The sequence below is a fragment of the Piliocolobus tephrosceles genome, chromosome 1, assembly GCF_002776525.5.
Source record: "Piliocolobus tephrosceles isolate RC106 chromosome 1, ASM277652v3, whole genome shotgun sequence".
Taxonomy (NCBI): Eukaryota; Metazoa; Chordata; class Mammalia; order Primates; family Cercopithecidae; genus Piliocolobus; species Piliocolobus tephrosceles.
The window spans coordinates 64871794-64896399 of NC_045434.1; the positions used below are offsets into that span (position 1 = coordinate 64871794).

The 24606-nt window shown below is 46.8% G+C and overlaps 1 protein-coding gene across 1 annotated transcript in view; it reads right to left on the bottom strand.

Moving 5' to 3' along the window:
* PLXNA2 (plexin A2) overlaps positions 1-24606 on the bottom strand; it is a 221652-nt gene that overhangs the window by 60864 nt on the left and 136182 nt on the right. Inside the window, exons 5-10 of the mRNA XM_023198398.2 lie at positions 20285-20385; positions 15982-16105; positions 13871-14024; positions 13169-13265; positions 9947-10061; positions 1547-1747 (exon numbers count right to left, since the gene is read on the bottom strand). Coding sequence (XP_023054166.1) covers positions 1547-1747; positions 9947-10061; positions 13169-13265; positions 13871-14024; positions 15982-16105; positions 20285-20385 — 792 coding nt within the window. The remainder of the gene's footprint in view (positions 1-1546; positions 1748-9946; positions 10062-13168; positions 13266-13870; positions 14025-15981; positions 16106-20284; positions 20386-24606) is intronic.

Genomic DNA, 24606 nt, shown 5'->3' on the forward strand with positions numbered 1-24606 from the left:
GTCTTTGTTGAGTTCCTGTCTCATAAGGAATGCAACCCTCTCCTTACAACCTCCATCCTTTTAACCCACCGTATTCTTCCAGCCCAGCTCAGCTCTACTTTCCCCAGGAGTCCTCCCCCACAACCCTGCAGACCTGTCCCAAACTGTCTGTCCCCTGGTGTTGCCACTTTCTGTCTTGCACTGGATCTGCTGTGCCTCTTTTCACGTGTCTCCATAGAAAGTCCATATGTCTCCGGAGGCAGAGGTAATGCCCTCTTACTACTCTTGTAAGGCCGAGAGTCTCATCAAGCAGTCACCCAGCCAACCCCTGCGGTGGCCCTCTATTTCCACACGAGCCTTATTTTAGCCAACGGTCCACTGGCGAGAAGCGCCCACAGCTTTCTGGGCACACATCTCACCAGCCCTACCATTAAAGTCCTCTAGCTGTGGCCAGGAGTTTATGACTTTCTCTCTTGTGCTGATCCCACAGAAGACATGTATGCCCTTCACACACTTCAGAAATAACACCCCTGGGTGGCCAGTCCTGGCACCCTGTGAAGGAGACCTCGGGGCATCTCCCCGACACCCCACTCTTCAGCTCTGAAGGGCATGTCACTGTCAGCCTTCTGCTCCCGCCCTCCCCTGCCCCTGCCTCCCTTTGTTGTGTCCCGTTTCTTTCTCATCTGCCTTCCCCTTGCGCTTGGCGGCCTTCCGCCGATTACAAATTCTATCAAGCGCCTGTGACCTGGGAATCTGACAGCTCCCTGATAAGAGGCCCAGCAGATTCCCTTTATCTCTCCCAGGCGAATTAGCTTCCCTCAACACCTTTGTCACATCCTCCCCTTCCGCATCTCCAGCTGACCCCCCACAGTCGGAGACGAGGAGCTGGCAGACAAAAAGATCTTCTTGGGGTTAGTATTATAATTAAACACCTCATGCTCTCTGTCTGCCATTCAGGATTGGTTTAACCCTTGCTGCTCTTGAAATTCACTGCTTCCTCCTTCCCCTCCCCTCCCACCTCCCCTCCTCCCATCGCACTTCCTGTTCCTCTCTTCTCCAGCTTCCGCCTGCGGAGCGCTCTCCCGGTTATGGTTATTCACTCCCTGAACGGGGGTGGGAATGGGGTGTGGGGCGGAGTTGACTTGCTCTGGCTCAAGTTTCACTGAAGACAAAAAGAGGTGCTCTTTCAACTTCAGAAAGGTCCATGATGTGATTATTTTGACATTGCACGCCTGTATCAAACATCTCATGTAGCCCATAAATACATACACCTACTGTGTACCCACAAAAATTAAAAATAAAAAATTTAAAATGTCAACTTCAGAAAGGGCACAAAGATCTCAGTGTCTGCCATGAGGGTCCTCACGAACTGTCTCCTCTGGCACCAGTCACCTGCTCTGCTTTGGCTCAGCGGCTAGGGTGCTGGCTGGCTCCTGCGTCCCTGGGGATGTGGGATTACCCTGTGAACCTTGAAGGCTCTGGAAGCCAGGGCTGGCCGTACTGAGGCCCCAGCACAAGTGTGAGAGGAAGCCCTCCTCCAGGCAGGGCCCAGCCTGAGTTCTCTTACCGAGCTGTTCTGGCACTGAACGCTGGAGCTGTTGAAGCGCAGGGCAGGGACCCGGTGGATGGCCCCTTGTATGTTGAGGACACACTCGTAGCCTCGCTGGCCGGACTGCGGCTGGGGCAGGTTTCGTGCCTTAAGGGTGATTGGCTTTACCTCCCCGACTGGAATCAAGATCTCCTCCGTGGGCACCAGCTGGGGACAGTCCTGGGGGAACAAACGAAGAGGCTCCATCGGTCCCCTGTTCATGCTGTACTACATGCCTGGGCCAGGCAGGCCCCTCTTGTATCAGGTGGGCTGCCCAAGAGCAGAACATTACCTCATGTAAGGCCCGTGGAGTGGGCAGGGAAAATGGAATCGCTCTTAGCTCCTGGGCTTTGATATTGTCATCCCCATCCCACAAGTTGTCCTGTATCTGCTGTGTGTGTTACAATGTAGGAATTAATTTTCAAGCACAGTGTGGCAGGCTGTGGATTTTATCTCCTGAGACACTGGATAAAAGAGCCTCCACGTGTCCCTGTCCCCAACCTGGCACCCCTACCTCTGGGTTTCATCTTGTTTCCCGGCTCCAGATACTCGGCCCCTTGCATTGTCCAATGCCTGGGGCGTCCGTTATCAGCAGCTTCAGCTTCCCAGCCCTGACCGAGCTGGGCTTTCCAGGAGGTGGATCAAGCCCTCCCAGCAATACTCTAAACACTTGCTCTGTGTTTTTTTTTTTTTTTTTTTTTTTTTTAAATCTCATTTCATTACCAGGCCCTGCGTGAATGCCATGTTGTTTTGGAAGACAAAACCAAAAAAGAAAGTCTTGGTAGGGAGGGGCTTTGGGAAGGACCATGAGAGAGAGACAGTGAGAAAGACAGATTGATTTTCTGGAGTTCCATGACTAGATGCTGATTCTCCACCAGAGGTCAAAGGCCCACCCCACTGTGCCAATCTCCTCTTTCTCCTTCTCTCCTAGGGAAGATGAGCCCGGTAGCCCCTGGCAGTGATGATGTGGGAAACACCTCCACGGGGAATCACTAGCAAAATTCTCACAGGAGGCTCCCCTTTCTCTGTCCCCTTCTCCTGGGCAGTAGTTCTTAGGGGGAACTTCTGGGAATGTCTGGGGGCTGATGCTGCTACAGGGCCTGCAGAGAGTGTTACTGGCATTGATGCCAGGGCCCAAGATTACTGGACTTCCTACAAGGTGTAGGACGTGTTCAATGACAAAAATATTGTCCTCCTAATGGCAAATGCAGTAATTAAGAAGCCTTGTGCAATGCCAGCACAGCCTCACACAGGGAATCTCTTGTGGCCGCCTCTTGTCACGGTGTGGCTCGGGCTGTTGCCTCTTTTCTCTGGGCCCCACTTGCAAGCCATTCAGCATCTGGCCCCTGCCTACCTCCCTCTGAGCTCTGTGGTTCTTGCACATAATAGTCCAGCCATACTGAATGTACGGTTAACACTGAGATTCCATCTCCCTTACAGGATCTGCCTCTGGCCCTTTGAACATGCTTTTCCGTCTATCAGAAACACTCACTCCTGCCTATCTTCCTCCTGCTGCTGCCTGACTTCAACCCCTCTTTCAGCTGATTACCTCTTCTTTTACTTTTTTGTGTTTTTAATCATCACCTTCTCTGAGAATGAATAATTGATTACCTCTTAATCAGCCCTCAAACTCAGCCTAGTTTCTTCTCTGCAAGGCCGTCCCTGACCCTGTCCCTGCACTGGCTTCAGGATGGGTTATGAATATTCACCCATGATTGCTTTTGACCCACAGAATTACAATTTCTTGATTTGCTTTCCTCACTGGGCTGTGAGCTTCTTGAGGATTAGGCTGCGTCTTACTCACCTCCATCTCCCCAGTCTTTCTGTCAGTGCTTGACATGTAATGGACACTTGGTCATTGCTTGTGGGAGGGTAAATGGAAAATAAAATAAAGCGACCTGTGAAAAAATCTTTTTTTTTAGCTCCAACTTTGTGGATTCTTTAGAGATGAGGTAAAGCCTGCCTTCTGGACTTGAAGAGACTTGAGAAGGCATTTGGTTCTCAAAAGCTGGAGTTGGAAATAGTCATAGGTTTTGGAGTCACGTGATTTCTAAAGTGGCATGTCTGCATTTACTAAGGACAATTTACGAAGAACTCGATCCGGGGGAAGTTCTGCACAGAAACCTACCTAAGAGGGTCTGGACACACCTGCAGGCTTACTGGTGTCATCCTTTGTCAGCTGGCCACCTGCACGTGAGGACTCCAGGCAGGCAGGGCCTCCACGAGAGAGAATCATAAGGCAATCCCAGAACAGATGGGTCCCTGTTTAGGAGCCAGTCACTCAAGCTGCCAACTCATAAACTTGCTCTTTACTGCACTTTTACTTTCATTCCCTGCAGGCACTCTTGACAGACTCTTTCATATATTTATAGCCAAAAAAAAAAAAAAGATGAGCACCACTTTAGGGAAGCCCAGGCATCTCATGGAAAAGGAGATAACACTTCCTGTTAGCAGCTAAAAAATCTCCATCAAATCTAATGTTAGAATTTAAGTTAGAAATAAGGCTGAGGTATCATGGTCTCTCTCTCTCTGTGTGTGTGTATGTGCGTGTGTGTGTGTATGTGTGAGAGAGAGAGAGACAGAGACAGAGACAGAGAGTAAGAGAGAGAGAAATTTTCTTACTCCAAACCAGCTGATGAATTGTAAATGATGAGCAGTTGTTTTTCATCTCTAATGAGCTTAGACAACAAATTCAGATTTCAGTAGCAGGATCTTAAAGATGTGCTTGTGGAAGTATGATGTCTGGGGTTAGTAAAAAAAAGATTGTTGAATCCTTTTAACTTGGACCAAAAAAAGTATACTTTTATATAGATGTTACATGTAATACCTATATATAACACAAATGTTACCTATATGTAACACACACACACACACACTTTCATCTTTTCAGCTTGGCTAAGCCCAGTCCAGCCTGGAGGTTGGAGAATCATGAGTAGACTTTATGAGTACCATTATCTGAGTTTTTTTAAAGGGATTCTAGAATTTTAGGAAATTTCCCATGGTGTGCTGTTTCAGATTTTTTAGAATGAAATTTAAGGATAACAATTAGGGTCTTCCCAAATGCTGAACTAGGCCCCAAGATTGCCCTAGTAGAAAAAGAAAGTCTTACGCTTTGTTTCTTTATTTGGCAATTACTCTCAGGTCAGACAGAATAGGATTTTTTCCCTTCTATTCTCTAAGGCAAAGGAAAGAAGTGGTTGGTGCCCCAGGTACGCTTTCTTCATCTTGAGAAACGGGTAGACACAGGGTTTTCGGGTTGTGAGATGATTCTGGTGAGTATATTCATGAAAGATCTGTGAATCTTGGGTGGAAATTGCAGTGGTAAGGGCTGAAAGTGGGTGGAGGAGACTGGCATCCCATAAAATAGCCAAGTTGTTGACACTTCAATATCTGTGGGGCTTGAGGATGGTGAAGGGTTTAATTAGATACAATGAGGCCCCTTCCAACCTGTTTGCTTCTGTGGGTATACACATACACACAGGCACACACATGTGTACGTACACATATAGTACCTGTCCTATGAACAAGAAAGCAAATCATCCTAAGATGCTTTTCCTGCAGAACGTTAAGACTGTTGTTCACATTCTTAAAATACTGATTGCTACCTCGGATCCTCACAGCCTTCTGAGTGATCTCTTTGGGTCATCTTCATTCTCCTCTCTCTCTAGGCCAACTGGAGCCAGGATCACCTCCTCAGCAGCAATCTTGGTTTAAATCAAGACTTAAAGTTGTGGGAATATACCAGGGGTGGAGGTAGGCTGGGGAAGAGGAAATAGGTGCAGGGAGAGCAGGGACCCTGGTGTAGGAGCCCCACGAGTCTTGGGCTCACACTGCCCACCTGTTTAGCTGTGCTCTGACAGCCTTCTGTGCTGGGGACCCTTTAGCCTTCTGAGGCGACTTCTCCCATGTGGAAATGGCATTATCTTTACCCACTGGACTTCAAAGAGAGAGCAGCCAGCATCCTGGGAAGCTAATCGGATTTATTTGGTTCTATCTTTCCCCTGGGACAGGGCATAAAGGAGATATTTATGTATCTACATCTCACTAGGCCTGGTTTAGCCATGGAGGGAGATGAGCTTTAAAAGCTGAAAGCCATACATCCTCCCGTGCACACCCGCTTGCTAACACCATGTCACAGCCTGATCCGGCCCAGGGAGGAAGACATTTGGGGGGGCCCCCGTCAGAGATCTGCTGGGCTCTGAGCACTGGAAAGGTCTGACTCATTACCTTAAGAGAGTTTCACAGATGGTTTAATTGAAAGTCAGTTTCCTCATCTATAAAATGGTGCCAATAATATCTGACAAACCTAGATTGCATGAAGGAGGAATATCAGTGTGTGTTGTAAGTGGTAATATGCTGGATTAACAATTGTTAATATTACTGTCTATTCATTGTGTGTGTGTGTGTGTGTGCGCATGTGTGTGCGAATGCAGAAACAGTGGACTTTAACTTATTCAAGCTTGAAAAATTGTCTCTGAATCCTAATTTCTGCATTTATTTGATGATCATAGGAAAGCTGTTTAACTTATTTAAGTCTCAGTCTATTTATCTATAATATCCACTTCATAGAGTACTTGAGGTTAAATTATATATATACGCTGCATATATAATAAGTACTAATATTTTTATTTTTGACTTGCATTTGCTCTAGCACAGCTGTTCTTCATTGTCAAGCCTAAGCATGGAATTGGTCCATCAGGCTTCTGGAAAGATGTGGGCAGATTTACCTCACATGCTGGCTGTCTTTTTATCTGGAAATGGCACCACTCACCCATCTTCTGTGGGCAGTTTCCTCCATCTGTGGAGATGGATTTGTGCTGGCCCATCCATAGCCTGAACCCTAATGACCAATAGCGAAGGACCAGGTTGAAGTCAGGCCAGCAAGTGTGTCTGTGACCATGGAAACAAACAAGCTCACAGGCCCTGATTTTCTGTAGAAAGCATACCGTACTCAGCTTTTTTGGATGCCTGAGTTCTCTGTAGCCTTGGGCAAAATCCCGAAATTTTTAGCATTCTGGCTACTACAGATGTCATATATAAATTACATGAAATTGCAGGGCTGTTGTGAGAATCCATTGAAATGCCAAATGTCAGTGGTTCTCAATCTTAAGCCTCATCTGGGATGGGTCCCAAGATTTTGAATTTCTATGAGTTCCCAGGTGATGCTGATGCTGCTGGTCCCTAAGCACACTTTGAGAACTTTTGGCACATGTGAAGAAATTATAAATGTGTGATACATTAATGTTGCTATATTAATCAATAGAGCTAATCCGTTATATATTGTTTCTAGGAAGCAGACAGACATAAAATTTTGATTCAAAGTTGGGAAGGGAGGCTTACTGGAATTCTAAAAGAGATATTCTAGGAACCCCTAAAGAGACAGCTAAGGGATTTCCAGTTAACTGGAAATCCAGGGGATTCTACTTCCCCAAACTACATGAAAATATCAGCTGGGATGCCTGAGAGAGTAAGGGACACCCTACCCAAGTTGGGCACGTGCATCTTTGCTGTTCCTCAAATTTTCAGGGATAGGGTTCTCCTAAAGCAGAATTTTGGACAGAAAAGAGTGGGGCCTGGCTGCTGTTTGCTGAAAAGGAACATGTGGCCGGTTGTGGTTAAGAGCTAAAGCAGTATTTTAGGAAGCCCCGGAAGTGGCCCTGGCAACCTCGCTGAGAATCTGCATCCTGTTTCCTTTCCTGAGCAAAGTTGGGAGCTGGATGGAGTCTGGGCTTCCCTCACAGCCCTCCGGACAGTCAATTCCTGGGGCCATGCCAGGGACCAATGCTCGGGAGCATAAGAGAGAGAGCAGCCATCCACCATTCCTACTCAGGGCAATGGGGAGATGAAGGGAGACAAAGGGGACTGCGCTTCCCCAACCCTAAGGCACAGACATCAAGGACAGAAAATGAAACAAAAGGAGGTGGGGAGTCTCCGAGTTTGCCCGGAGGTCCCTTTTGTTATTAATTTAATCCTGAGTTGCAGGGAGGCAACAGTTTCTCTTGGCCCAGTTCTGGAATGTTGAATCTCTCATCCATGGCTGACAGCGAGCTGTATTTCAGTGACTTCTGAACGGTGTGAGGAAGGCCGGGCCTGCTTCCAATTAGCCTGCAGGGGCTCAGCTCTCTGGCCTCCACACACACCCCAGCAGAGTTTATTTATTTTGCTTTGAGTGACACTCTCGTGCCCTTGCTCCAGCTGCAGGTCGCTTTCAGGCTTGGCTTTGGGTTTCTCTTGGCCTGAGGCGGGTAGCCTCAGGAGAAAGTGGAGCAGCTGCTCTTTCTTGTCTAGATTTGTACTTCACCCAATCTCTCTGTATCCTGGGGGCCACCTCAATCTATTTTATTAAGGAAATTTCAAAGTGGTCCATGTCAAGGTTAGTTTCTGAGACTGTGTCTCACACTCTCACTGCCCAGACTTCACCCCTGCGCAGGCCTCCCATGGCGGCGCTGCTGTTCCTGGCTAGGTCTGCCCCTCTAAGCCATTCTTCCATTGGCTCCCAAGCTGCGGTGCCCACTCCCACCCCTCCCTGCAGTTCTGCCCTTTTCTCTGAGTGAGAGCAGTTTCACACCCTTGCAGAATTCCAGGGCTAGAATTAATCTCCAGTGTCCAGGAAGGCTGGTGTAGGGTTTTTAGGCCAGCTGCATCAAAGCATACCAACGGGCTAGAGGAAAATGCTTTTCTGAAAGGTTCTCAGGGCACTAGATGCCTGGTTTCGTCATGCTGAGGCACCCGTGGATGGGTCTGTATGAAAAGCCACCTGTGGCACCTATGTTTTTCCCTTTCAAGACAGACAAATTCTATTTTTCTGACTGAACGTAACAACTGTTGTTTCATAAACTAAGAAGAGTTCGAGGGGGTATGTGTTTGAGAAACCTTTCAGAGTCTATTTTCTTATGCTTAGCCATGGAAGCAACCAGCACTGCTATCAAGATTAGAAGATGCAAGACTCCATTACTTGAAATCTTAGACAAATTGACACAATTGCCATCAATGGGATTCAAATAGAGAGGTCATTGGTTCATCCATTCTTTCATGCATGCATGCATGCATTCTACAAACATTTGCATTTAAATAAGACACTGAAGATTTAAAGGTAAGATGTAGTCCTTGCCTTCAAGGAGCTTGTAGTCTAGTGCAAGAGGAAGATGTGTATAGAAAGGCTATAGTAGGTCGGGTGCAGTGGCTCACACCTGTAACCCCAACACTTTCAGAAGCCGAGGCAGGTGGATCATGAGGTCAAGAGATCAAGACCATCCTGGCCAACATGGTGAAAGCCTGTCTCTACTAAAAATACAAAAATATTGCTGGGCATGGTGGCGTGCCCCTGTAGCCCCAGCTACTCGGGTGGCTGAGGCAGGAGAATCGCTTGAACCTGGGAGGCAGTGATTGCAGTGAGCTGAGATCATGCCATTGCACTCCAGCCTGGCGACACAGTGAGACTTTGAATCAAAAAAAAAAAAAAAAAAAAAAAAAAAGACTACAGTAGTATATAATAATGCTACATTTTCACTTATTACCATTTTTGGATTTTCTAAAATATAGTAAGAGAGGAATATGCGTATATGCACACGTGCATTTGGGTGACTACGTAAGGTCTCTATAGTTGTTCAAACCCAACTGGCCCCCCTGGGGTACGAAAAGCATTTGACACAAGAAAGGGAGATTGAGCAAGCAGGCTTCACTGTCCTGAGACATGCTATGAATATGAAAGAAAGTCGACATCAGTGAATAATCATTGAATGGAATATCCATTAGAAAGACAAGAAATTTGATATATTTCACTGTGTTGCTCACAAAGGTGGGTCAGGCTTTAGGGGTGGAGCTTCGACTGTAATAAAACAGGACTTTTAGCAATGCCTGGTTCTTTTCACTAGCTGAATTTTTCTCACTTTCTACAAGGCCACCCACCCAGTTATACATCAGAGTCAAAGAATCATTGAATTTTAGAGTTGGAAGAGAAGTTGGCATGAAAGAATGGTTGGGAGTGAATGTTCTATTGAACTAGACTATGTCTGCAGCCAAGCAAAGGGCTAGACTCAAAGAATAAATGCCATTCACTACACTCTTCTAGACCAGGGAGTCTGTTTGGTTGAATATGTTTCCTCTAAGCTTTCAGTCTCAACCCCCAGTTACCTCCCCGCTTTTGAATGCAGAGAGTCTTAGGAGTCTAGTAGATATAGCCTCTGCCTCTGGGGTCATTGGCTGCTACCTTTTTCAGCTTTATAATAACAGGACTTTCTAGCATGCAGAATTTCTGGCAAGATGGCCAAGATGGACCAGGGCAAGAAAATGGCCAAGCCATTGGACTGACCATCTAAGGAGGGAGGGGCCACTCAGACTCACTGGGAACACTGCCATGTTAGGGTGAGCCCTTCTTACCTCTGAAATATTGATCCGGCCCTCCTGGAAGGAGCAGGTGGTAGGGTCATGAGTGCAGAGGTTGCGGTACTTGCACCAGTGGCAGCGGAAGGCGCTGTTGACACAGGACAGGCACCTGCAAGGACAGAGATGGTGAGAGGCAAAGAAGAGAACAAAGATGGAATGTGGCATGTGTCATGATAGAAGTCTGTTAACCTGTGTTTAAATCCTAGTCTCATTCTCAGGAGGGAAGACTGGTGGGCCATCCTTTAGCCTCGAGAATTGTGGATTCTCCATTCATGATATTCGTGGGAACAGAAAATTGGAAAGAAAATGAGACCAGATAATAGTATAACTTACAAAGCAGGGGTGTGCTTGTATAAGCTCATGAGAACTGATTATTCACATTTTCAGGAATTTTGCAAGCTGGTAGACATCATGGTAGTAGTTCGAAATCGGCCATGGCGGAAATAGTTGCGCCACAGAATTTGGCAATGCTGCAAACTAGGTTTTCTTCTGAATGCTGGTAGCTAAACATTTCCCAATATTTCACTGTTTGTAAAGACAGGGTAGCCGACAGAGCACAGGGACAGGAATTAGGCAGATCTGATCATAGACTTGCCTCTGCCGCTGACACTGGGGTCACACTGAGTAAGTCACTTCACCCTCTGAGTTGGAGTATCTTCATCTGCCTGTAATAAAACATTCCTGTCTGTGCCACAGGGCTGTTTGGTGTCAAATGAGATAATGTATAGAAAATGATTTTGAAAAGTGCCATGCTAAATGTGAGTATTATTGTCAAGCGCTTAAATTACCTGTTATTTCAACCTCTTAAACAACATTTGAGTGTTAACAATTGGTTCATATCATCTCTGTTATTGGGCTTGGGGGAGCTAACAGTATTAAGTGGTAACTCTGTCCCACTCCCCCAGGCACGGAACAATAGGATATGTGTGTGGTATGTGGTTTTCTTGCCAGGGTGAGCACTTCTTTCCTTCCAGTTTCACCTGGAGACTGTGTATATTCTGTTGGCTCTCTGTGTGTGATCAGGTCATTGTAATGGAAATGGGTTTTGCAGGTGGGGTTAGTCTTGCTCCTCCTTGCAGTCCCCCTACTCTAGTCTTTCACAACTAGGCCAAACTGGAATGGACAGGACCAGGTCTGCAGTCTGGCGCCACCTGGTGGGGTTCTGATTACATTTAGGTGGTTGGGGCTTGATCCAGGGGTCACCGGCTCACAGGCCATAGTATGTTAGGTTCGTTAGCCCATTTACACTTCCTCTTCCCATGCAGAGCATTTTTATCCCATTCTCCATTGCCCAGACTTTTTTAGTTTCTGAGCTTCATGCTATCTCATGTACTCTCAGATAGGTTGGTTCTTGGTAACATCTTACGATTCAGCAAATAAATAATGAAAATGGATCAAAGGCCTCAGGAGGATGGTTATTGGGGCTCTAGCTACATGTGGCTCTTCCACTGGCTATCTTTGTGACCTTTATTGTAGCACTAATCTTTCTGTGGGTCTCAGTTTACTTTTATTAAAGTAAATTATTGAAAGGAGGGGACTATACTTGATTCCATGAATTCCAACTGAATTCCAGTAAAGAAGGGCAAGAGAGACAGTGTTTGGCATTAAAATGGAATCTTTGCTGTCAAGGAGACCTGCTTTTTTTTTTCTGTTAAAACTTGCTGCCTGTGACAGCATCTGTGTTGCCATAGCAATACATATTTGAAAGTGGTGACATCATACTGGGTTGCCATGGAGATACGATTGCTCTCACAAACAATGGATTCCATCACCACCATGTTGGAGTTTGAGAAGGAGGTAAGAGGTTCTGTTGCCAAGATGCTTGCCATTCCCAAAGCAGGGTTTGCTGGGATTCAAATACAGTGGTTAGTGGGCAACTTTGTCTATTTCAGCTTCAGTCCCTTTCTGCCCTCCCTGGTTCCTGCCAGGCCTTTTTTATCACTTGTTCTGTCTTTCTCAGTACATCTATTTATGTGTCCCAATGGGGCTCCTTCCTTGACTAACGTAGAGACCAAAGAACTCCAGAAGATTATTCTAATTATGAAAATCAAATTCAGAAAAATGGAGAATAAGGAGGACTAGCTTATTTGCCTCTTCTAATGACTAAAGATTCCTTTAGGGTTTAGCTGCAAACAGACCCTCTCCCCATCTTGATTGCTGAGTCCATCATGCCCATAGCTTGGACCCTACAGACTGGATACCCCTGAAGTCCTGACTATGATGTGGATCCCAAGTGGTTCCTGCCCTGGGCAATGGGAAAGATGAGTCCGTAAACATTGCGAATCACTGCCTCCTCTGATATGGAGCTGTTCATTGACTTTCCTTTGCTGAATGTCCAGGGTTTTTGGTCCTATGACCCTTACGTGGCTCTATTACAGACGCCCGTGCTTCCTTCTTTCTAAACCAAATGGTGTATGAGTTCCAAGCTTCTGTGGAGAGGGTCTCAGTTTCTCTACCAGAGAGGATCAGCAGAAACTAAATAGGGGTTTCACTCCCTCCATTTTTGCTTTTTCCTTGTGAAATATTCCCAGCTTCTCACACAGTTGTGGAGTCTCATAGTGTGTGGGCACCAACTGGCAGACACTCAGCTGCTGGAATGGCTGGTGAGGTCAGTAGAACTAAAGTCAAGCCCCACTGAAGGCTGTGGTTTGGCCTGTCTGGTTTCCCTTCCTCTGAAAAATTTTGGAGGATGTATTTAAAAAATGATGGAGTGAAGTCCTCTGCTCTACCTCCCCATCGAGGTCTTTTTATCATGTGCTGAGAGAGGCTACTTTCCCCCTTCCCTGCTCCTCCTCTATGGGTGACTGTGTGCATAGCTGAGTCCCTATCTCAGAATCCCTCTTCATCAGGTTGTGGGTGACTCCACTCACTGGCAGCCTCCACCTTCAAAGTCACCACCAAGTGATGGAAAATGAAGAACTTTTGTTATGGTTCCTGTTCTATGACTCTCTTTTTACTATCATGGCCTGAGAGTTGGGGGTTAGTTGTGTTGGGGTGGCGTCCAAGGAATCAGAGACTATAGAGAGTAAATACCATTTGGTTTAATATGGTAATATTTATGTATAGTATTCTGTCCAAACAAAGTGTCAGGCCCCATGGGGAAACTGTGAGGTAACTAGAACATGGTTCCTGTCCTAAAGGAGCTTAGCATCAAAGGGGAGAAACCCCAGACCCACATCCAGACCCAAAGCAAGACCCTTTCTAATAAGGACTTACAGTTGGTGGGCACTGCAGTTGTAAAACTTGAACTCGGTGCTGACAAATATCTTCCCTGTCTCCTTGGACCTCAGCTGTAGTTCCAGCCCAAACCAGTCTGGAAAAACAAACAAAAAAGGACGGGGTTGGGTACCAACGTGGGGACCCAGTGGACAGCCACAAAAATAAAATGTAAGTCATGAAGCCACCACAGGGCTCTCTTAGGATGCAGATACTATGTGGAATCTGCCTGAATGGTCTCTTCTCCTCCCAAGAGACTCTCTTTGGGTAAATACCAGCCCACCCCTCAGACCCAGACTTCCTTTGCCTGCCGGGAGGAAGAAGCAGAATTCCATGGAGCCCCTTACCTTGGTCAGCCATGTTCCATTACTGAAAGGATTTCAGAAATATTAGATCTGAGCCCCCAGTTCTGTTGAGAGACCCACTAAAAAAACTACTGATGGAAGCCACTCCATTCCTGGGAAGGACGGGCTATCTGGAAAGACGCTGTGTTCTGTGTAGCCTTAACTGAAAGCAGAGCAAGGGTTTTGCTTCCTGAAATTCACTTTGGGGCATGACAGTTTGCTTTCAAACTTAAACAAGTTGTCTAAGCCAATATTAGTATCTGGCATAAGAAGACTCTGTGCCTGGTCCTTGTGACCCCCAGCTTCCTCAGTATAGAGAAGCCCCTCATTTGTGGTTCTCATGGCAGATACTTCTTACCTTGATCCAGTGGGATGACAGGGACATCCTTGGGCCCAGGTGAGATGCAGATGACCTGGCTCCCTGACACCTGCCCCTCCACCTCTGTCAGGTTCCCAAAGGCACAAGCGATACCCGCAGATAGATCAGGAGCATCACTCACTACCAGGCTGAGCTGTGGGAGGAGCAAAGAGATGATGCCAAAGAAAGACCTCAGGAGACCTGGGCTCCAGGCCCAGCCCTGCTATGACCCACTTTGCTCACTGATCTCCCCTGACCTCATCTATAAAAGAAGGATGTTGGTCTAGGTGGTCTTCCAGCTTTGAACACTGAAGTTACAGTCCTTAATTATTCAATGTGTGCAGGGTCAATGGTCTTTATTAATATTATTATTAATTAATTAATTTTTCCATCTTCTCCAGCATCAGAAAGCCCTACGGGTGGGGGTGCTAGAGGGAAAGTTACCAAAATCCATCTAAGCCTCTGTTCATTTTGACATGAAAATTAATTGCAAGGCACCATGCAAACTTGAAAGCAAGTCATGAACCAAGCCCTTCACAAACAAGGCCTTAGCTGTGCATGGCTCATGGGAGTAAATATTACCAACCTGGAGGTTTACCAGGAGCTCACTAGGTTGGCGGAAGATAGCTAGCTCCTCACCCTGGCTGTCATTCATTAAGAGGCTGCTTCTAAAGGTTGCCGGTTCCCTAGAATTTCTGCTTCTCTGTTCCATGTGGGCTCTCTGTTCTCTAGCAGCTCCCTTGTAAAGGACCAGTAGGTTCATAACGAGCTCAGGGGATCAGAGAAGTGGCCACCAACTGCTTGATATCTGCTATTACCTATGGGTTCCAATCATCTAGGCCAGTGGTTTTCAGCATTTTTGAATTTGAAGATCCTTTTAATAGTAAAAATTATCACAGACTCTCTGAGGAATCTGCTGATTGAGAAAATATTCAATGGCAAAATGCTGCTCTAAATCCATTGCACTTTTAAATGAGTTTGTACTCAAATTACCACAATACAGCATTTAAGGGGTATCTGAGTAGGTAAGAAAGGCTACTGGCTTCTTTGCCCATGAGGTGTGCCCACAGGGTTCATGGTGATGACATCTCGGTGGCCTCCAAGTTGAGGACCATCATGGCGTAGGTAGGTTTCCCTTTGTTTTATTTTTTTAATTGTTAGTAAGGACAGGGTCTCACTATGTTCTCCAGACTGGTCTTGAGCTCCTGGGCTCAAGCAACCCTCCCACCTCAGCCTCCCAAAGCGCTAGTATTATAGGTGTGAGCCACTGCACCCAGCCTGTAGGTTTCCCTCTGTCTTCCTATCAACACCCAGTGCTGTTTATTTGCAGTGGGTTTCTCAGTCTCAGTGGGCATCACCTAGCCTTTCCATACATTTGTCTGCTGCTGAATCTCTGCCCCAGTTTCGTTTGCATGGGGCCAAGAGACTTAGATACAAACTCCCCTGTTTGTTTCCTCAGCTCCCTTGGAGCCAAAAGGTCCTGGTGGGGATGAATGAACTGAAATCTTGGAAGGTTCATTAACTAATTAACATTCGTGAATGCTCATAAAACCTTCAGAATGAAATAATAATGCAGGGCCTGAGGACATGAAATATTTTGGGTTGTACCTTGACAGATAGTTAAGGGCTATTTTATTCTCTTTAATATTCTCTTTAAGCATACACTGACTTCGAATTGAGGCAGTCTCTTTCTTGCTCTTATTCTTTCCTCTCTCTCTCTGTCTCTGTCTCACACACACACACACACACACACACACACACACAACTTGCAGATTTCTTTAAGAGTGCCGCAAGTGGAAAATTGTAAATACAGCAGATACTAAAGATGTGTTATTTGGTATTGGATTACATTATGTTGCAGACGGTTGTTACTAAATGCAAAATCTAGATTTACCAAATAGATCAATGGGTAATGAATTTGCAGGGAAACTGGAGAATGACTATGTCCTTTACAATAGGCATTGCCATACATTTGCTATAAACATAAAGTCTCCTTACTGGATTTAAAGTCCGATCAATTTGCAGATACTTGTGCAAGCGTGAATGGAGCACACTCACACAGGTGCATGCACTGTGCTCCCTCTCCCCATGCCCTTGGATGAATTACTTACCAACCGACTGTGCTCAGATACTGAGATGCTGCTGGGATGCACTGCGAGGCTCACACACTGGCTGATGCTGGCAGCAAATCGATTGGGTTCCCAGGCCTGTTGGCATTTGTCCCTGCGGGAGCACCTGCCACAAACACAGATTCACAAGAGGTCAGGCCTCTGGGATCCATCTGTTTGGCTCCATTGTCCCCTGGGCAGGATGGGGGTTTGCTGCCCTGAGGCTTGTGTCCTATCTTCTCAAGAAGACTTTTACTGTAGTCCAGAGGGCTTTGGTGACTCCCAGACAGTCTCTGTTGCAGTTAAGGACAGACCGAGAGGGAAGAGGATTCATCCGCAACATAAGACATGCAGTCTTGACATAAACAATTGTTAACAGTGGAGGGTGTTCAGTTCTTGACACCTTGAACAAAGAATTGGACAAAACACACAAACAAAGCAAGGAAGGAATGAAGGGATTTATTGAAAATGAAAGTCCACTCCACAGTGTGGGAGTGGGCCTGAGCATAGGGGCTCAAAGGCCCTGTTACAGAATTTTGGGGAGTTTAAATACCCTCTACTTGGAGTATGTCTTATGTAAATGGAAAGGATGAAGGAAAGTTACAAAGTCATTTACAGCCAGTGTAGGTCTATGGAGAGGATATTTTGCGTCAGAGCTGAAGTGTGAATCAGTCTTATGTTCCCTGCCTCCAGACCTTGTTTTCCTGCCTCAGAATGATTCTTTTTTTTTTTTTTTTTTTTTTTGAGACAGAGTCTTGCTCTGTTGCCCAGGCTGGAGTGCAGTGGCAGGATCTCGGCTAACTGCAACCTCCGCCTCCCAGGTTCAGGCAATTCTCCTGCCTCAGCGTCCCTAGTACTTAGAATTACAGGTGCACGCCACCATGCCCAGCTAATTTTTGTATTTTTAGTAGAGACGGGGTTTCACCATCTTGGCCAGGATGATCTCGAACTCCTGACCTCGTGATCCACCCTCCTCGGCCTCCCAAAGTGCTGAGATTACAGGTGTGAGCCACTGCAGCCGGCCCTAGAATGACTCTTTACAGCACTATAGGATGCTGAGACCAAAGAGTGAGGGCAGCCTGCGGGACCTGAAAAGCAGTACAGCCATGGAAAAGCAAATGAACTTCGGGGCCAAAGAGCCCGGGTTCCAACCCCAGACCTGTTACTTACTAGCTGTGACCCTTTGGACAAGCTACTTAATCTCTCTCTGCCTCAGTTTCCTCAACTGTAAAAAAAATAAGGATTGGCCAGGCACTGTGGCTCACATGTGTAATCTCAGCACTTTGGGAGGTTAAAGTGAGGAGGATTGCTTGAGCCTATGAGTTCAAGACCAGCCTGGGCAACATAGTGGAACCCCATTCTAAAAAAAAAAAATAGCTGGGTGTGGTGGCACAGGCCTGTAGTCCCAGCTACTCAAGAGGCTGAGATGGGAAGGTTGCTTGAGCACAGGAGGTTGAGGCTGTAGTGAGCTGTGATTGCACCACTGCACTCTCACCTGGGTGACACAGTGAGACCTTATCTCAAATAAAAAAAAAGGATGAGGATGATGATAATACCTATTTCACAGGGTTGGTGTAAGAAGGAGTTGGTGCTTAGAAAATGGCCTGGCACATAGTAGGTGCCATGACAGTGTTAGCCCTTATATTATTAATATTAATGATACTGATAATGATTCATATTCTCATTTCCTCCAGAGAAATTTTTAAGAAAATAGGAGAGGGTCTTGGCAGTGTGGGACAGTGTGCAGATGATCTTGTGGGTGGATTAATGGCTATTTGAAGGCAGTGGCCATGTTTTATTCATTGGGATATTCTACCTGTCACATGGTATATTTTAAATAAATATTTGTGTCACGAAATAATGCCTTGAGACAAAGAGACAGACAAGGCGCTGCAGCCAGGGCTGCCTTTGTCAGAAAACTTGTTTGGCTGTTTCTCCCAACATCTTCATCTCGGGCTCTAGGCTCCCCCTGCCCACAGTGGCAGGTGGGCAGGTGACACCAGCACTCGGGAGCTTCAGGTTGCTGCCTGCCTTGCCACATGGAAACCCACTCCTTGGCTGGTGCCAGTGTATCCAAACCAAATAGCCATCGGGACACTAGCGATTCCACAATCAAGCAGTGATTCGCACCCTAACTCCCCCCAAACTCCTCCCCTCTTCCTTTTCAGGCACATAATGGATCTAAATATGAATGCTGTCAAAGAAAAGAATTATTGAGGTTTAAGTGAATCCTTAAGATAGCTCTAAAGTGAGCTCTTGACTGGAGCCTTTATCTCACTGACTCACTGAAATGGCTCTTTTTTATCATACTATTTATGGCAACAGCCCTAAGAGAGATAAATAGCCTTGGAGACAATAACACACTTGCAAGAGCAAGGCATACAGAAGAGACAGGAAGGCTTCAAATCCCCCCAACCCCTCAGAGGCTCCTCAGCCCTCAGCCTCCGTTAAAGAGGCCTCCGTGGGGACCCAGGAGCTGCAGTTTCCCCCATCTCCTCATGCCCGATACCAGGCTGCTGCTGGCAGGCAGGAGAGCGCCGCAGGAGGATCTGGTGGAGAAGAGAATGAACAGATGCAGAGAAACCTCTGGGTATAAACAGCAAAAATCTTGTTCTTCGTGAGCTCTTGGGGCAGGGTAGCTGGGAGACGAGTGCCCTGGTAGGTAGCGAGGACTCTTTGAAGAGTTAAGGAGTTGAGGGAACAGAGGAAACCTGGGACTATCGTGATGTGGCTCATTCCAGCAGTCACAGCTGACCTGCATCAGGAGGAAGACGGGGTGGTTTGTGGCACTGGGGAGGCCCAGGCATTGCTGATAGATCTATAGGCACTTGTTCAAGTCGGGGCAAGCAGACGTCCTTGCTGTTGAATAAATGATAATCCCCGATCTATAACTTTGGTGTGTTCGACATGGGAGAAGTGCCACAGGCACTGAAGCTGGGAGGACAGAGTGGGGGAGGCATGGGGAGTAGGAGGTACCACCAGACATGACCACTGCAGAGCTAGAGGGCAGGCCGCCCAGGGCCCTTTGCACAGAGCTGGCAGAAGGCTGTCAGGTTCTTTGGAGAAAGAAATTCTCTCGAGGAAAGACCCTGCCTGCTGGCCGATGGGTCAGCCTCACTGCAGGGAACCAAAATTTACCCGCTTTTGCCATTCCTGGGGCACAACATGAGCATTTTTACCACTTGTCCGACCTAAATGGAGACACACTGTCCAGGTCTGCTAAGAGCATTTCTGCAAAACTTTGTGAGGCATCTCTTACCTCCAAATCCCAGTCAGGGAACCCAGTATTCATGGGCTCAAATCCAGTCCAGATTTTGCATCTGTGAGGCACCAGCCTCCCTCCCTCCCTCCAGAGCCCTCCCAACACCTGCTGCAGAGGCTGGAAGCCAAGAGCTATTGTGCAGGACCCTGAACTCTGGCCCTCCGCCTCCGCCTCCACCCCAAACCCAGCTCATTTCATGGAGATGCTTTGCTGGCTGGCACAGAGCCCTGGAGTTTCCAACTCCATTGGGCAACAGAATTCCTAGCCAGCTCCTGTCTTTCGGGGTTTTCACCCTTTCTCTTCCCCTGGGGCTCTTCAAATTAGGAAGTTTAAGTGTGATTTAGCATTTATATTCAGTTGGTATTCAATGGCAGATGATGAGGCCAGTTGAAGTGAGATGCAAACTTCTTGGAATCATGAAATAATGAGGCCAGAAGGGTCCTCCCAAGGGTACAGGGTCCATGATAATTATTCTGATTTGTGTAGCCTCTTCTGGGCTTCCTTATTACCAAAGCATTTATTACTTCATTTAGTCTTCACAATTCACCTGTGAAACAGGCATTTTTCCTAAACAGCAATGGAGAAACAGAGGCCTGGAGTTGTCAGAGGACCCATCCAGGGTCACACAGCAGCTAGCTGGAGTCTAAGCTTCCCAATGCCAGTGCACCACCATCTGCACACTCTTGGCACAGAAGGGCACCTATTTCAGGCTACACTGAGGAGGTTTTGGGGAAACCTAAAGACTACAGTTTCCCTTGTGAGTTCTTTCAAAGACACAAGGATATAAGCACCTCACTTCAGAGCAGCTGAAGGGCTGAATTTGGAAGTAAAATGAAAGAAGAGAGGCAAAGGCTCTGCACTTAGAAAGAAGGCCCACCCATGGCCTCTTTGCCTCTTCCCATTCTCAACACTGAAGCCACGATTAGAATCACTGCTCTGAAGAGGACAATTCCTTCTCTGCAAAATGCTGTCATTATCCCATCATTCCAGGAAAGCCCAGGTCTTCTGCATGCCAAACCCTTTTCCAGGATACCCCAAACTTACATGTTGTGCAGGGCACACCAGCCACAGTGAGGGTCCCCAGAGCTCAGGCACTCCCCACAAGTTGTATACTGCTCACACGACTCCACAGGGACCCTGGTGACCTGGCAGAGAGAGGAAAGAGGGCACGGTGAGGTTAGACTGTGATGACTAGCAGGTGTGTGTCACAGAGTCTTGTGTCTATTCACACTTGCACTGTCAACTCCCCTAAAGAGGTGACACTGGGCAGCAGGCCATGGCCTCAATGTCCCCAATCTCTTTACCTGCATAAGGCAGGTAGGCTAAGCCGAATGTATCTCTGAGTTGCAGGCCTAAGACTTCTTGTCTTCGCCAGAGGTAGCAGCAAAGGCTCCATCTATTTCTGCCTGCCACTAGCATCCTCCCGAGAGCTGGGCAAGCCAGCGGCAAGTACTCAAAATGGTTAACTCTGTTGAAAGGCTATTGAGTGGCACAAACTCATCTCTGAAGAGCTTTCAGCTGGGCTTGGGCTGAGACATCCTGCCTACACAGAAAACATTCAAAAAGGGAAAGGAGAAACTTTTCCCATCAAATAATATTCATAGTATGGCACAGACTCTTTATAGCCAACCAAATATACCACCTGGATCCAATTATCCCATTCTCTGATGTCTGCATTCAGTTTCTCTAGTAAATCTCCTATCCTTTGAAAAGTCTGGCTAAATGGGAACATCCACAGAAAAGAGCTGCCTGATCCTGTCTTGCCTGGAAAGTGGGAATTTGCAGATCAGTGCAGCCCGTGCACACTCCTCCTGGTTTCTGCTGGGGCCCTGCAGGGACTTGAGCTGGGCCTGTCTGGATATTACTCACCCCCACCTGCACAGCAGTGGTGACAATAAAGACCAGGCAAGGGGGGTCAGAGGACTGAAGTGTTCCAGTTGATATGTCCTAGGTATCTGTTGCTGGCTGGCGCAGGAGGCTGCTGGGCTGCAAAAACATTTGCTGGGCTGGGAATGGGTTCTTATTTGTTAGGGCATAGAGGTCCCCCACCTACCAGATGTGTAAAAAGTAAAAACATAACCTGTGGTCCAGCAGCACAGTGTTCTGCCTCTGGCAGGGGGACAAAGGATATGATGGAGACAACTTCACGCCATCCTCCTGAGAGGTTCAGGACGGATCCTAACACTATTCACTCAGCAAATGTTTATCAGATGTCAACGCTGTGGAGCTCTGGTGCTAAGCAATAGGGAAACGATAGCGAACAGCACACAGATTCTGCCCTCCCAGAACCCTACGGTCCAGTGGGAGTTGTTAATTACAAACCGAGACTTGCTCTACATTGTGCTGAGTTTTTGTTGTGTGGGATTGCTGTGAGTGCTGAAGGTTTGGGGAACTTAGAGAAGAGGTGACCAGTGGGGTAGGGGTGCCTTGAAGGGTAAGAGGAGGTCAGATGCAGAGACCTGGAAAGATATGCCAAGCTGAAGGATTGTGGTGAGCAAAAGCAATCACGGACAAGTTCAGTATAAACTTAAGTGTAGGATGTAGAGTGGGTGGGAGGGGAGAGAGATGAGCCTGCCTTTCCTCTCTTGGGTGTCCCCACCCATCCTTCCTACATCATCACACTTAACATTCCATATTACGAGGATTTTCGGTAAGTCAGTGACATAATCAGCTTTAAACATCTCTAACCTCCCTTTAATAATAAAAACATGAAATGCAGGGAGATGAGTATAAAATCTTGCAATTCAGCTTTTAAAAAAACCTGGTACTCTAAGTGTAAGATGGGGGATAGCTGATTTGAAATAGTTCAAGTGTAATAGACCTGAGGGTTTGAGTTGACTCAAAGTCAACTCAACTCGAAGTCTGATATGACCTGACAGGGTGATGTGATAATGAAAGAAGCTAATTTGACCATGGGCTGCATAAATACACACACAGCATCAGGGTCGAGAGACGCCACCCCACAATGGGGAGTTTGGAGTTCAGGTCTCCACAATCTGCCCTAGGAGGGGCGTTGCTCAACCAGAGATCCTTCCCGGAGGGTGGCCAGGATGGGGTGGGACAGAGAAGTGGTGTCTGAGGTAGAGCAGATGAACCTGGGATGTTTATTTAGTCCACTGAAGAGTCTCAAGGTAGTCACGTAGGCTGTTTTCCAGTGTTCGAAGGGGAGCAGTATGGCTGCAGTAGGACTCATGGGTGAAAAGCTCAGAAAAGCTCAACATCATGCAACTGCCTGGCTTTCCAAAGGAACGCCTATCACAGGGATGCATAAGCAGTCAACATGACATTCATCCCAAAGGCTGGAAGAAAGGATTTCTGCCCTCAGAGGAAGGCTACATTAGTCCCTGACAATTCCGACATTCCAGCTTTCTATTTCCCACAGTTTCCCTAACTCCTCCTTGAGACCGTTGATGATTTTTGTCCTGTACAACCTTACAGTTAAAAGATAACATGCAGCCACCACCACCACCAATTGATTTCACACCGCCTTAAAGAACAACCCTTGAACCCTCCCTCATGGCCCATAATGCCCGCAAGAAACACTTTTCAGACAGGTATTTGCAGGAGAACTTCTAATGTGCCTCTCCTGAGCCTGGTGACTATCAGCCCTCTGGGATATCAGAGACCCAGGGTGCCTGGGAGGCTTCCGCTGGCCCCCTCCAAACCACTCTCTGAGGCCTGAGAGAGGCGGTCCAGTGCCTAGCGTCCTTTTCTTGGGTTTCGGGCTCCTTGTGAGTGATGTCTGCATCTGGCTGCAAATTAAAACAACTGTCTGCATTGCATTCGGGCCGTCTGTCAAAACACAGCCCAGCCCTCAGCAGCTGGGAAAAGGGGCCCTGAATGGGAGCAGTGTCTCCAGCAACAAAGCCCACTTTCACGCCAAGTGCCACGGAGATAGTGAAACCCTGTTCTTCTCCAAACATGAAACCAATAGCACAACTATTTTTCCTGTTTCCTGGGCCCTCCTGGTGATTTTTTTTTTTTTTTTTTTTAAATGCAGGGAGTGGAAGGAGAAAGGGAAAGGGGAACTGAGGGGGGGGGGGGGGGGGGGGGGGGGTGGTCTAAAACTTGAATTACTCTCTCCTCTAAGATGTAATAGCCACATACAAACCAGAGGAAAGAAATGTCACAGTGACCGGGAGGAGACCCTCAAAGTCAGATGTTCCCAGGAGCCTTCTCTGTCTCTTATATTATTGTGCTTCTATATTCATTTGTCAGCCAATATTCATTGATCATGTCCTCTATCCAGGCCAGTGCTAGGCACTTCAGAATAAAAACAACAACAGTATTAAAACACAACTAGCACCTTCAAGTTGCAAACAGGCAAGCAATAAAAAGAAGAAAGCGATACATGTTCTAAGAGAAGTATTCAAAGAGGGCTGAGGGAATTCAGAGCAAGGAGAAAACACTGCCTGCATCTGTGCTGCCCAATACAATAGCCACTAGCTTCATGTGGCTATTGAGTTTGAAATGTAGCTAGGACAAATTAAGATGTACTGTAAGTCTACAATACACACTGGATTTGGAAGATTTACTGAGGAAAAGAAAGAAGGGAAAAAATTACATCAATAATTTTTTATTGACATGTTAGATATTTTGCCTATCTTGAGTTAAATGTCTTAATAATTTCACCTGTTCTTCTTCCTTTTTGAAATGTGGCTGCTAGAAAAGTTAACATTACACATGTAGTTCATGCCTGTGGTTAGAATTTTATTTCTATCTGACAGTGCTGCCCTAACTGGAGTATACACAGTTTGTGTCTGGGCCTTAAAAAGTGAAGAATATTTAGACAGATGAAGAGCATTCCAGGTAGAAAGAACCATATAAGCAGACATTGGAAAGCACCTTCAGACACCTTTGGTGAGGGCAAGGGAGGGATGGTTCAGATCTGGATATGTGGGTCTGGGTGACCATGGGAAGAACTGCAAAGAACACAGAGCTGGAATATGTAATGCCTCCGAGCCTTCTAGCCTTGGCCAAAACAACGTCCTCCATGAGGCAGGCCTGGGGCTCTCAAGGAGCAATGGCCCTCAGTGTATGGTTCTCAAACCCGCACCATTGGTGTCACCTGTGACATTACTGAACATGAAAATCCAGGGTCCACTAAATCAGAAACACTGGGGAAAGGGCCCAGGAAACAGGTCTTAACAACTCTCCAGCCGATTCTTACGCAGGTCAACCACTGATATACATGACTCCAGCTCCCCGAGTGGGTCTTTTTACATGTTAGGTCCTGGGGCCAGGAAGAAACAGAATATCACTCTTCCTTGGGGCTATGGGAGAAATTAGAGGGATTTTAGGGGTGTAGGGGAAGGCAACAGTACTCTAGGGACTACTTTATGCCCAGTGAGAAATTGGTTCTAATC